Source organism: Camponotus vicinus, unplaced genomic scaffold, assembly GCF_025532165.1.
Source record: "Camponotus vicinus isolate PSW18456_S1 unplaced genomic scaffold, iyCamVici1.0 SCAF_1, whole genome shotgun sequence".
NCBI classification, from domain to species: Eukaryota; Metazoa; Arthropoda; class Insecta; order Hymenoptera; family Formicidae; genus Camponotus; species Camponotus vicinus.
In genome coordinates this window covers 9075453-9089976 of record NW_028141945.1, presented here as the reverse complement: position 1 = coordinate 9089976, position 14524 = coordinate 9075453, and the positions used below count along the sequence as shown (strand labels likewise).

Genomic DNA, 14524 nt, shown 5'->3' with positions numbered 1-14524 from the left:
AAAATGGAAGGTCTACACAAAGAACAAAATGCGAAATATTTCGAAATATTTTGAATCTGAAAGGCATACGATAGGCTTTTGCAATAGAAATACGTCTTCTTGAATCGTCCTTTTGTTAGAAGCATGATCGATAATCAGCGCAGTCTCCTGTTTGCACATTTTATCGTTGCATGAAAAGCAAATGGATGTTATCGCGGAAGAGATTAGCAATTTCACTAAGCAATCGTAACAGCAATCACGCGAGTGATTCTCGCAAAATCGTACGAATTCGAGATGTCGATAAAGTTGAACGCGAGTGAATAATAAAGCGCTATTATGCTCTTCAGAATGGACGAAAATAAAGTCTAGACAAAGACTGACTATATTGTGAGGTATGAAAAACGATGATAACAAGTGGAAGCGACGAACATCGTATAAGATTTTTCCATGAGTCACTCGCTGTATTTTTTAACGCGTGTCGTCGCTTTGTGCATCGGACAAAAAGATACTCGCGCATACTAAAATTTCTCTGTATGAGAGAAGATATTTATTAAATAATATTAAATAAGTAATATTAAATAATTTAATATAATAATATAATAATAATTAATTAATATAATAATATAATAATTTAATATAATAATAATTAATTAATTTAATATTAAATAAATAAATTTAATGTTATTAATTAAATATTAAATAATTTAATTTAATATTGTTTTATACACAGAAAAAAATAAGTGTCAAATCAAAATTTATATACTTAAACTAACGCGTTCATTGTTTCGTATATACGCAACAATTTATAATCTTCTTAGAAGAATTTAATTTTAAATTTCAACAATATTATAGTCTTATTTTAATATTGTAATTGTCACCTCAAGAATATATAATTATTTAATTCTACTTTAAGAAAATTATAATCTTTAATTTAAAAATGTTATTTTCTGTCTAACATTGTTTCTTTTCCATTCAAGAAAATTAAATCTTATAATCATAAGAATATATTTTTCTTGATTGAACTATATAAAATGGCATCATTCAAGTAAGCAATTATTCAAGCAATTATATTTTTCTTTAATTAACGCAATATAATCTTATTTCAAGATTTCCATGTTAAAAATAATTATATTTTCAAAACAAGAATGTCCTTTTTTCTGTGTAGTTATGTTAAATATATTGTTTTAAGTAATTATTTTTTTAATTACAAGCGCATTTTTTTATATTCACATTCTTGTTTCCACGAAGAAAAACTGCAGAAATATATCACGTATTTACAACTACTTGGAAGACTGGCATCTTTAAGAATGATTTTAGGAACGATGTATTTCTAGCGAGAACTATCTAAAAATATCTAGAATGATTTATAATCAAGTTTATAAGTGAGAGTCTAAATCTACAAAATAAACGTTTACATGTATTTTTTATCTTATAAGATCTGCGCATTCTCGCTTTAAATTGTAACGTGGAATACTTTTTAACACGGAATACTTCCCACTTTCTTTTTCCTTTCGCATAATTACTTCACAATACCATGAAAATCGTTAGAGAAACGTTGTACTTTTACTGCCTCATCGTTTTCCAACTTTCATTATGTCGGCAATCTACAATTTCCTTTCCTCGGTTAAAGAGATGTAAAAAAATTCTAATTAAATACGTAACAAAGATAAATTGAAAAAATATAATCATACTACGAGAAATGTGTGTATATAGAGCACACAGACATTTCAAAATTTATTGTCATAACAATTAAAGGAATCGTGCCATTATCGAAAATCGCGCTTTCTTTTCTTAATCTCGTTAATGTGAAAATCTTGAGATCTCGTCAACGACACGCATGCAACACAACGATCACGCTATCTCGTAAGCCGATCGACGTATATAATCCCGTTCTTTTGCTCTTCTTCTGGTATCGCCTGCAAACCGGTTGTTACGGTTTGTTCGAAGTAAATGTATCCGCGTTAATGTGTCTCGAACCGGTCGAGGAATTCCACATATTGGATTAACTTCTATACATTTTATACCTCACTATCAAACTATATAATAATGTATTTCGCGATGCGAGATTATCCTTTCCGATTATTCTAAGTATGCGCAATCATAGATCGATTAAAAAGAAAGGAGATAAATAATTTACATGAATTGCGATTTACTTGGAATTTATTATCGAGGTTATTTTTAGACAGTCAAAATAAACAAACGATTAGATTCCTAAATATTTTCATCTTTCTTCACAATTTCTTTCTGTTAAATAAATGGAAGAAATATATATTTGCTATTTTACTTGTTCAATTTTAATTCATTAATAATATATTTTAATAAGTATTTAATTATATATAATATTTTAATTAAATTTATGTCATTATTAATTTATATTTCTCTAAATTTTCTTTAAGTTTTAAATAATTTATTTAAATAAAATAATAATTTTTTTATTAAGTATTAAATATTAATTATATATTTAATAATTATTTTATGATATATAATATTTATTAATATTTAAATAATTATATATTAATAATATTTATAGATAAATTTCATTAATTTTTATTAAATAATTTAACTTCGATACGATTTTGCCTTGTCGTAAAATGATACGCGGTGTTGGAAGGTATCTTAAGAAGGTATCTTAAGAAACACTCACGCAAACTGAAGGAAAGCAACTGTCTAATTATTTAATCGGTAATGTCCTCGTAGCATTGTGCGACTTTGTGACGTAACAAACTTTATTGACGAACGTCAGCAACGTGGCCGCTCGCGTAGAGGGGCGTTTAATCGAGATACGATGTCGCGTGCATTATTGAATGATGTAGCCACTGAAGATTGACTTAATCGCGTCGTCGTCGCGATTAACGTCAGTTTTATAGCGTCAACGTCGGACGCGCGGTGCGTGCGAATTGCGGGCGCAATTTTGCGACGAAAAAACGCATAGTGGTAACGCGATACGTATCTTCTTCTTACGTTTCAACAGTGTAATGCATATCGGATGTCGGGTGTTTTCGAGAGACGCCGTGTTTTCTCGGCCAGTCGCGGGTACACCTAGTTTATTTATATTTTTCATCGCGACTGCGCATGCTGCTGCATCTGCTGCTTAACGTGCTACATTCGGAATAGCATCGTTAAACATACTCGATGCAGCTGGCTGTGGCGAGTGAACGCACGGGAAGATTCGCGGTAGCGGAACAAGAGTATATTCTGACTCTTACGCGTTTTCACTTAATTAAATGGGAAACATCGCGATCTGCAGATCGTTATTATATCATATGATTGAATCGAAATATCGATTTTTTTTTTCTCAGAAGAATTATCTGTCATACTTTGTATCTTGAATTTATTGATGTATTCAATAATACATATGTATATTCTTGATAAAAATTAAAAAAATAATCTATGACGTATATGTGGATTGTAATAACGCGTATTTAGCTCGAAGTAGCCATCAAATTTAATTGCGTTAATAATTTTTATAAAAATAATCTATGACATATTGATTCCAATGGATGATGTTGAACGTCTAATTTTTTTTAGAAGATTCAAAGTTATCAAATTATTTAATTTACTGTCGATATATACGATATAATTATATCAATTATGTGAAACAATATCAATTACAAATTTCTCCTGAGAATTTTTAATATTTTGTGTTTTAAATATATAATATAATGTAATTTTTATGAAATTATAAAATATTAAATTCTTTTATAAAATTCTTATGAATTATAAAAATTATAAAATAATCTATGACATATTGATATCTAATAACGTGCATTTGACACGAAGTAGGTGTCAAATTTAATAATTAATAGATGACGTTCAATAAACATCTATTTCCCAGAAAATTTAAAATTATTAAAATTATTTTATTATTAGTTATGTGATAATTGATATAATTATTAATTATGTGAAACGGTGTCAAATAATAATTAATTTCTGCCGAGGGAAACCTTCATTCGGAAAAAGTGCGATTGGTATCAAGAACATACTATGTATGGTTTCTGAATCACGATCTTGAAGTAATGCGATTCCGCGGTTATTGCACTCGCGGTCGCGGCTCTTAGTATTCTCTGTCTGGAGAATTAAATCTTGTTTAGAAAAACTGTATTTATTTCGAATTTATCTTTAACAAATAATATATAATAAATATCCCTAATAAATAATATATAGAAGAAATAATTAATTACGAGAAAAACGATTCGAAGCGCAGATTTTCCGAGCGATAATTTTCGATTCGCGTCGGGGAATCTATAATCGAGGGAAAGTGACGTCGAGTAGCTTCGCGCAGAGACAACTCGATACATATATGGTATGTATTGTTAATGAGGCCGTCGCGTCGCGAACGTTTCACGGCTATTGCGCCCTTCCAAGTTGCCGCCGAGGAAGAAAAAAAAGCCGAGATCGCCGAGAGAACGCGAGAGGAGAGGCATTCTCGAGAACGTCGTAGAATCGACTGGCCAATCGCTGGTTGGATCGAGCTCACGCCATGCACGACGTCGGCGCCGTCGTGCGAATCCATTCTCCTTTCGGATGCTGAGCCAACATATTCGATCCATTGACGCGACGACGGGATTGAGTTTTTCCGACGCGTCAGTAAAAAAGCCGATAGCGTAATTAATGCGAGAGGCCCTGTCTTCTTTTTTTTTAAATCGGATCGATCGAGCGTTTAAAATTAAATCTTTCCCACCCTCGCGTGGATGAAGAGAAACATCCATGGGGATAAGTTCGGCACATTTTTGTTTTCTGCTTCTGTATTGATTGCAATTGTAAAAAGAATAAAAGACGATAAAATGTATATTTTTTAAAATTTCATTTTTGAAAAATTACATCATTGACAAGTCTGGATCGATCATTTATTTAGAGCGGTATTATTGGATTAAGCAGCAGATGAATAAGTAGAGAGATTAGGAAAATAAATAATGATTATGAAAATAAATAAAAAGACTAATCCAAGATTAGCCTTCTTACGGTACTCTAATCCAATGCATTTTGGTTTTTTCGCACCTGTGTTTCTTCTTCTGATTGGAAACTCGTTTCTACCTGTATTTTCTAGAAAATTTTCTAGAAGAATAAATATATGTGAAATACGTGATGTAATAATATGAATATATATATATATATATATATATATATATATATATATATATGTATGAAAAGATATTAATAATTATAAAATATTAATATAAGATTTAATTTAATATATTATTATTTAATATATTATTAATTTAATATATTATTATTATAATTATTAATTTATTATTATAAGATATTAATAATTATTAATATATTATAATAATATATTAATAATTATTAATATAAATATTAATATAATATATTAATAATTATTAATATATTATTATAAGATATTAATAATTATAAAATATAATTATAAAATAGAGTACAATTTTTTTTAGATACATCGTACTTGATAGAATCGATTGTCAAAATGTATCATATGTCGCGCATTCGTTAGATTCGGATTTCATTTAAATTTTATATCACATCGCACTTGGACACTTTATTATCAACATTTTAATGATATATACGATCCGAAAGATGCGAGGGAGGTGATGAAAAGGGAAACGCAGTCGTAAAAGTTATTTATAACAGCGACGAACGCGTGGCTTTTCACGATTGGCGGCGACCATAATCAAGAAATGCATACCTGCGCATGGATTAAAGAAACCAACGAAGTGTAAAAAAAAACAATGTACACACGCGCGAATATGTATATCGATTATTTTTCGCACAGTTGCGTGTGCAGTTACTCGACTATTGTGTCGTTGCACGAAAGGCAACCGCATAGTGTTAATTAAAAATCGCAGTAAAGCTTTAAATTAAAAGTGCAGGAGCAAACTAGTTATTTTTTACTTTAATTATAATAATTACTTTCCACAGTTATCTTAGTTTTATCATTATTTCACAATTATATTAATCTATCTCACATATTGCGTAGTTCTTTTCAAGGAGGCAGTAGAGAGTTAGATTAGCATCACTAATGACATGGTACGCGTGCGTTTGAAATAAATATCGTCCTTCTCTCGATACCCACGGCAACGATTATTGAGTTGTCTCCGTTTATCGATCTAACCTGATATTACAGACCTCATAAATTTATAGCAACAATGTTCCCTCGGTATTTCTGCCCAAGCGTTCGCTTTCCGATTGGAATGCGATTGAAAAGGATACGTAACGCGAGGAATTCGTGCATGTAATCTATTCTTCGATAGATATATCATCCTCCTGCTCACTCTGTCCCTTGCTGATAATCCGGCGAATATAACGATTCCCGTAAAGTTACAAATCATGTGATAAGACCCGTTTATGCGCGCAATCTTTGCGCTGATTAATAGGCCTGTGAATCATTTGGAAGGATTAAGCTTTATCGCCAGAGAGTGCTTTCTATAACCATAAATATTGCCATTCAGATATTGCGGCAAAAATAACGTATAAAAATGTTTAAATAGGAAAAAAGATATTGACTCATTGTGTCAGAATATATTTTGAAACGATATAATATTTATTGTTAGAATATACGTACAAGTTGCAAAGCACAAAGAAAGTTCTGTCTATATTTTTTACATTAGTAGAACGAAGGATTGAAGGAACTTTTAAACAATTTTTCTCATTAATTTATATTTGTATTAAATTTAATTCAATGTATTTAATTTATATTAAATTAATATTTACTTTTTTGGATATCTTGATTACTCCGTAATTAATAAATTTTTATTGATGATAATTTTGATAACATTTTTTAAATATAAATTATAATTCTTTAAATATAAATTATATTTAATAATTGACAAGCAACGCAAAAAATACGTATTGTTAGTTACTACGTATCTAAATATAGAAATTAGGCCGTTGTTAAGAAAATTGGGCTTATATCTGCTGGATAATGACTAGAATATTGCCTACATAATGAGTGTATATCGCAACTGACAGTTTCTACGATCGTTCAGCCCCCGCAGAAGTAAGATGATAGCAGTACAAAGCCCTTTGTACGCGCCGAATGTCGTTTTTATTCGAAAAAATATTAGTATCAAATTTTTATTTCTCGATATTTGATTCCCGTTATCGAGCACGCGCGAATATTTTCTTGCTCTTGATGTTGAGAGGAGAATAAATGTGATTGGCCGATATCGCGAAACTGAGGCAAGCAGAGTATTAAGTTTGCTATCGAATGTTTATATGACACAGACGCTATTTTTAACACATCCTATATATCTACGAGAATCGCGTTTTATGGAATTATCTGTATGTACGTGTGTCCACAGTTTTGTACTTCATATCGCGCATTAAATCGATGACCCAGTTCGAAAGAGGACCAACTACGAATTTTCTATTCCAGGAGGGAGAGGGGGAGGGGGAAAATCCGCTCGAGAGAAATTTAAATTTTTCTGAAAGATTAAAAGAATTTCCGAATGTTGCTCGCATCGCAGATGCGTGTTCTTTGCTTCTCTTTTTGACAGCATCAATTTACATCTTGCCTCATCGTCGCGCAAACATTGTTGTTTATCGCAGGTCGCCGAGTATTTGCGCACCATATCGGTATTATACTGCGACATACACTCACACATGCACACACGCACACTGTGTACGGTTGGCGGAGCGCCAAAGGTCATCCTTGAACATTCACTTTTCCACGCGACGCGATCGTCATTCATAGAGGTACGCGCGATCGATGCTTGGTCGCTCTTCTTCTCTGCCTCCACTATTAATCTCCTCTCCCTCTGATATCACAAAATGATTAATCTGTAATCCATCTTCCTTGCTGTGGGAGATGATAATCGGGCGAAACGGAACGAAATACCCTCCGTCTATCGTTACGAAGATTAATACGACGTATTTCCGTTTGCTTCGCAGGAGGGCGAACTTCTAGAAAAGAACACGGATTGGATCTACGAGTGGAGCTCCCGACCGGACCAGGTGCCGCCAAAGTACGAGATTGATAGTTAATTTAAAAATCTTGATGTAGAAATTTATGGATATTTTTTTATACTTTTCATTTTATTAATTATTACTACGTTTAAAATTACTATTGATTTCTAGCAAATTTATCAATTTGCCTTTACACTGAGTCTATAATTAATATAAATTGAAGAAAATACTGAAAATTAGAGTAGGATGATAATTTTTTAGTTTGCTCTAAAAGATTTATTGTATATTTGTAAATAAAATTTTGCCACGCGCAAACAGTCGCCTCAATGATATGCCTTATCGTTTTACAGAGACTGGAAATTCAAACATCCCCTGGGCACTAAGAGGAAAACGTATAGTATTCGCACAGCAAAGGTGGGAAAGAACGGATTGTTTTCCAAGGAGGTCATTTACACTCTGTTCTTCACGAATCTTTTGTCTCTGCTCATCGGAACCGGTCTAGGGTAAAATTATTTGTAACATGCTTGAATGTAATGTTAATTGCCATGCTGTTATTGCTTTGAATTGCTAATTAAGCTCGCTGAATTTGTTGTAGCGTTCTGCTCACTAGGCGGGGCTTGATGATGTCCCGTGTCGCCATTGAGTGAAGAACATGATTCCCGGGGTGTGTCAGCATCAGGATTTGGTCACGGTTGAATCTGGCACGCAGAGGAAGGCTAGAGATGCAAGAAAGACTGAATAAGCCGGTGGGCGATCGAGCCTAAAACAGTTACACGCAGCACATAATTCGATTGTCCCGATTTATAATATTAGCACTTTGTATTATATATTAGCACTTTTACTTCCCCAATCCCTTTTAATTGTACGGTGTACTTCTCAAAAAATTGCGTATATCAAGTATAAGTAATGCGCATTATATGCTTAGGGAAAGGAAATGGTTAAGAAAAGTAGGTAAAAAAAATGAAGAAAAGAAACTATCGTATATAGTTGTTGAAAGAAACAGAAAAATGAACGAAACGAATGTCCATTTTATACCGTTTCTAATGCGTTTCTATCCGCGATAGTTTATAGGCATAGCTTGAATAGTATTTATCTGAAACTAATTATTGTTAGAACGGAAAAAGAAAGAAGAGAGACTGAGGAAGAAAGAGTAAAACAGAGAGGGAAAACGAAAGAGAGAGAATGTGTGAGTATATGTGTGTGCATGCGCAGGCGCGCATGCGTGTGTTTGTGCGCGGAGGAAATGCGTCGAGAGAAGATCATGATTTACCAGTACGGAAAGGATCAAGATATATATCGATGAGAAAACGCTGGACGACTCGTCTAACTTATGTAAGTTACAGACCTCTCGTTGCATCGCGAACGAGTAAATTTTGGGATGTTGAGTTACGAGAATGAAAAGGAATATATATTATGTGTTTAAATAAATTTGAACACGCTCGAAATTATAATAAGCGATACATATATGTACATGTATATGTATGCGTGTGTATACACACACACACACACACACACACACACACACATATATATATATATATATATATCAATTATTCTTTTTTTTTTTAATTATCATGCTTTTAATGGCAATAGCTACTATGGAGAGGAAGAATCAATGTTGACGTTTACATCGTCTAGATGCCGATTACAGATGGAAGGAGGGACCATGAGAGAGAAAGCACAAGCTGTTTGAACGGCGAGAGTTTCAGAATGGCTTTTTTGTACATTTTAATCTGCAGTTTTGTAATTTTCTTGTAATAAATTCACACAGAAATTCACATATATACACAAAATGTGTTTTGTCGTTTAGTACGATCGGCCCGGCCATGATGTGACAATCAAATATGTTTCAAATGGTTTTAATACAGGTGAGACATTGAAAAGACGAATGGAGTTTAAGAATATGGAATCTTTTGCAGAATTTGCAAGAATCGATTCTAAGAATTGTGAAAATAAGTTTAGGTCTGTTTCTTCGTATTTTTAAGAAATAGATAAGATTATTATAATGCATTGAGTCCTTCGATTCAGAATTGAGGAATTTTGTCACCGATAAAAATATTACATAATTTTTACTTATTAATTAAATAATCCTATAAAAAAAGAGTTAAAAGAATAATTTTTAACGTGTGTGTTTTGAAAAAGCTAGAATTTGTATGGAAACAAATGCAAATGTGTGATATATATATATGCTACGTTTTTCAGTAAGAAAATTTGCTACGATGTGATGTTTTCGAGATCACAATTTTGTACTTTAGACGAGGGAAAGGACAGAACCAGATAGTAATCACTAGCTTATCGAAAATATGCACAAATGAATTTCGCAGAATAATCCTTTTGAGTTTTAATTAGAAGTGAATATTGATTGAATGTGACCTATTGGAAAAAATATATCACTTGTATTAGTAATTTAGATAAGTCACAATTAGGCAAAATTAAATACATGTTAGGAATTGTGCGTAAATTTTTTATTTGCAAAATTAACAACGTAATCGTTATGCGAATTGACAAATTTTCTTTCATAGTCTTAGATAAGTTGCGCGTTATTTAATTTACAATTATGATATTCAACGTACTTTTTATAAGCAATTATTTTGTAATATTGTATGTATGTTGTGTGTCATACGCATAATAATAATCATATTTCGTATGTCATAGTTGGCGTTGGTGACTTTAGCGTTTTGTCGAATACTTTATTCTCTTTCCATCGATATTTTTTCGATATTATTTCTCTTTGCTAAAATTATAAATAAAGTAAAGTTTTAATTTTATGAATGATTTATATATAAGAGCGCTACACACACACATACACACACACACACACACACACACAAAGAATAAAGAATTTTATAAATTCATACTTATAACGAAGTATTCAATTTTCATAGATTATTTACACGTAGATTATTTTTCTAAAACTGTCCTCATCTCTCCGTTCTGTTTGCTGTTTTGTATGTAACATCTCGTTTAATTGATAAAAATCAAATTGAAAATGACAAAATGAACTCTAGACAATTTCAGCGCTGTAAATAGTATACAAACTAAAGATGGGATTAACCTTTTCCTTTCACAATTACGCGATATATTAATAATGTTACAAATATATCACCAAAAATGTGTGAAACAAATTTTTTTCTGTCGGATGATGAGTCGATTGAGAAGCATGAAATAAATATAAAAGTTTTCGTACGAATTCTACCGCTTGAGAGACCATGCGATTCTTGCGCAAAGATTAGTGCGGATAATAAGGTAAGGTTGATGTAAATCTCTTTACCGTTAAATCGAGATATATTATGAGCTTTTCTTCGAATATTTATTTCTAAGCAAAGAAGAAAAAAGAATTCTACCAGCATCATAAAATTTATACATAATATTGTGCATTTTTCGAGATTCAGACACTTATCAGATTTTTGTTATTAGTGAAAACGTCTCACATATCGATACATTTTGTTAATTAATCTTTTAAAATATCGTTATTTAGACAATATACGTAAGATGTTTACAAGATGTACGACGAAAGCGACTGTCAACGGTTCCATATCCCGTTTATTGGGCCTTTCGGACTGATGGAATATTTCATGAAACGTCTCAAGATAAAGTGTATCACGCTACCACAAAAGATCTCGTAGAAAAGTATCAATTGATATTTGAAGTCGATTATAGCGATATTCCGTATTATGTCGATGATATAATTAATATTGTTCAATATATTAGTAACAAATTATATTAAATTCAAACATTAAATTTAATATTATTAGATTCATATATAAATGATTTTTTAACTAATTACAGTTGAAAAGATTTTTCTATTTTTTTTTATTCAGACATTTTTCTATCATTTTTGTTCACACACAAATTTAATTAAACTCACTATACATATAACTTTTGCTATTAAAAAATGTACATTATACTAAATATAACGTATGCAAATAGAAATAATTAATTATATTGTTATTTATAATATATTACTAATTTATATATATAACAAAAATTTTAAATTATAAAATAATTATATAATAATTAATACACAAAATTATTAAATTATAAAGTAATTTAATAATGTTATATATTAATTTATTATTAATAATGTTACAAATAGAGTAATATCTGCATATGGATTAATAAAAAATGACAAATTTTATTATGTTAATATCAATAAAATTGATAAAAAAAATCTTTTGATAATAAAAAAATTTCTTCGATTATAATTAATTACAAATTTTATATCAAGAATTAGTGTGATTTTGTATTTTTAAAAATAAAATTTACAGAAATATATAAGAAATATATAATTATATTTAATGAAATAATAGAATAAAAAAATATCTGATAAATATCAGTGACAAAATACGGAATGTGCTGTGCAGTTTCTATACAAATAAATAAAATTCATATAGTATATACAATATAGAAATAATTTAATAAGAGTTTTAGATGGTATAAATTGCGTACTGATCGCCTACGGGCAAACCGGATCTGGAAAGAGTTTCACAGTTGGGGGTTTTAGGAATAACTGGGAAGTACGTTTTTTTGGAATATTACTTATTATTAAAGCTTCTGATAAATTGATGATTCTAATCATTTCACTTTTAGCATAGAGGAATAATCCCGCGATTCTTATCCGATATTTTTGCGGAGAAGACGAATCGAAGAAAGATTAATGACATACACTATCGTTTGAGTTTTGTCGAATTGAAGGGTAAAGACGTAATCGATCTCCTCACAACGCGAAAACGCAAGATTGTCAACGTAAACAAGCACAATGCCTTCAAGGTATTATCAATCATCAAAATTTCAAAATTTCTGTGATTTGCAAAAAAAATTACATGAAGATAATTATATAGATGTGTGATACTTTTATAATTTTCTGAAATTTTTATATTTTTATTATCTAGATATTATTAGACATTTAATTTTGACAATATCTAACATATATAAAAAATAGATTTAAAAATATTACAATACGACAAGAACTGCAAGTGATGATGCAGATAAAATAAAAACCGATATACAATTTTAGAATATAACTATAGTGAATGTAGAGAATGAAGATGAGACTTTAAGAAAGATACTCGAAGGAGAAGCTAGGAGATCGATTGTGAAGAACACAATGTATCCAGTATCACATTTAGGTGCAGCCGTGATCACTTTTCACGTATCAAACGCGAATCTGAGAAAATCACAAGCCATCGTAGCGACAGCCAAAGTAATTTCAGTTTAAATTCTCATCTTTGAAAGATAAATGAAAATTTTCTAATACTGTTTTTAGAGATAATTTTTAAATTCCTAGAAAGAAAGAATTTTATAGAAATATTAAAATATATAAAAAATGATATCTTTAATAAATTCATCGTATAAACATAATTAAAATTAGAAAAAAATTTAAATATACATATAATAACGTTAACTATTTTAAATAAAATCAATAATGTGATTAAATTTTTAATGTAATCGTGAAGATACTAATATTTTGAAAAATTTATTTTTCTGGCTCGATATTAGATACATATAGTAGAGATGGCTGGCACTGGTACGGCAGGAAGCCCATCGAGTTGTTGGAAAACAGCAACCGATTTGGGTATGGCAAATTTGATGAGGATGCAGCTGGAACAATATTTGGTGTACCTCAGAAAACAAAGTGCGTGCATGTATGCTGTAATTCGCTCGAATAATTTGCTGAAACTATTGAAAGATGCATTCGGCATCACATCCGTCATTCGGTAATCATAAAGAATAAATATTTGAGAAAGCGCAAATTAATCTAGATAGAATTTAATTGGTTTGATGATTAATTTAAAATATTAAATTCAACATTTTTTCTCAATCAAATCTTTAGAATTTGATCCTCAAAATTTTATGTAATGTATTGATTGACATACGACATATGACATTGATTAATTAAAAACTAGACCTCTCATTCGTCAGCTTCGTATCTCATGTGCGCATCACAAGCGAAGATCTCGATGTTACTCTATCGACCATGCGATTAAGCGGTAAAATTGCCAAACTGAAACCGATCAAAACGATACGGCATATTCAGCCGCAAACGGAGTTGATCGTGCAACAGCTGCGAGAAGAAGTAAATGAATTGAAAAAGGAATTGGAATTAAATGATATGTTTTTACATCAAGAAGCATTGATGAACATCTCGAAATTGAGGAGCGAACAGATTAATCGAGACATCATGAATTTTTTGGAAGGTTCCATTTCGGAATTAACGCTCTTTAATGTCACCCAAGCACGCTTGTTGGTGAAGGTCGCCAAACAATTATTTGACAAGTTTGTTTTTTGTAATTTCTTACAAATCATTTTTTAAATTTAAATCTATCTCTTATCGATTTATCTTAGTTGACTAATCAGTTTTTATTTAATAATTAAAAATCAACGAAAAATTGCAAACTCTTTATCCTGTATATCTTTAATTTACTTCTAATATAAATCTTCTAATATAATCTTATTATTGCATTTATCATAATTAATATCAATATAAGAAGAGGTCAATATAATGATCGTGAATGATAAAAATTTTAATCATTTTTTAAATATTCCAGGTTAATTGCGAAAGATATTGAAATGGAGCAATTAAAGAAAGCGTACGAAAATATGACGAATGCATTAACGGAAGTAAACAATACTATAGTCGCATAATTATTAATAGTATTTTAATAAT

General features: G+C 30.5%; 2 protein-coding genes and 1 long non-coding RNA gene across 4 annotated transcripts in view; 2 read left to right on the top strand and 1 right to left on the bottom strand.

Moving 5' to 3' along the window:
• Bnip3 (BCL2 interacting protein 3) overlaps positions 1–9650 on the top strand; it is a 27473-nt gene extending 17823 nt beyond the window's left edge. Inside the window, exons 4-6 of the mRNA XM_083101220.1 lie at positions 7843–7916; positions 8208–8360; positions 8453–9650. Of these exons, the coding sequence (XP_082957346.1) occupies positions 7843–7916; positions 8208–8360; positions 8453–8504 (279 nt within the window). The 3' untranslated portion in view covers positions 8505–9650. The remainder of the gene's footprint in view (positions 1–7842; positions 7917–8207; positions 8361–8452) is intronic.
• On the bottom strand, positions 9408–10913 carry LOC145972512 (uncharacterized). The gene is made up of 2 exons (XR_014439189.1): positions 10716–10913; positions 9408–10591 (listed from the first exon to the last, which is right to left on the bottom strand). It is a non-coding gene; the product is annotated as an uncharacterized LOC145972512 (long non-coding RNA).
• LOC145972483 (kinesin-like protein KIF9) lies at positions 9792–14524 on the top strand. Of its 2 annotated transcripts, none has more exons than XM_083101152.1 (8): positions 9792–11103; positions 11336–11487; positions 12281–12374; positions 12448–12627; positions 12875–13060; positions 13357–13574; positions 13780–14133; positions 14406–14524. In XM_083101152.1, the coding sequence occupies exons 1-8, from the start codon at positions 10969–10971 to the stop codon at positions 14500–14502; spliced, it is 1416 nt and encodes a 471-aa protein (XP_082957278.1). In that variant the 5' UTR covers positions 9792–10968; the 3' UTR covers positions 14503–14524. The 2 variants fall into 2 exon arrangements, with proteins under 2 accessions (XP_082957278.1, XP_082957287.1); XM_083101161.1 differs by having other exon boundaries at positions 13780–14144; positions 14406–14492.

Bases quoted from the DNA above. Each gene is read 5' to 3' on its own strand.
- LOC145972483 (XM_083101152.1), top strand. From the start codon at position 10,969: ATGTGTGAAACAAATTTTTTTCTGTCGGATGATGAGTCGATTGAGAAG. The intron at 12,628-12,874 runs GTATTATCAATC...ATACAATTTTAG, and splicing joins ACAAGCACAATGCCTTCAAG to AATATAACTATAGTGAATGT. The intron at 14,134-14,405 runs GTTTGTTTTTTG...TAAATATTCCAG, and splicing joins GCCAAACAATTATTTGACAA to GTTAATTGCGAAAGATATTG.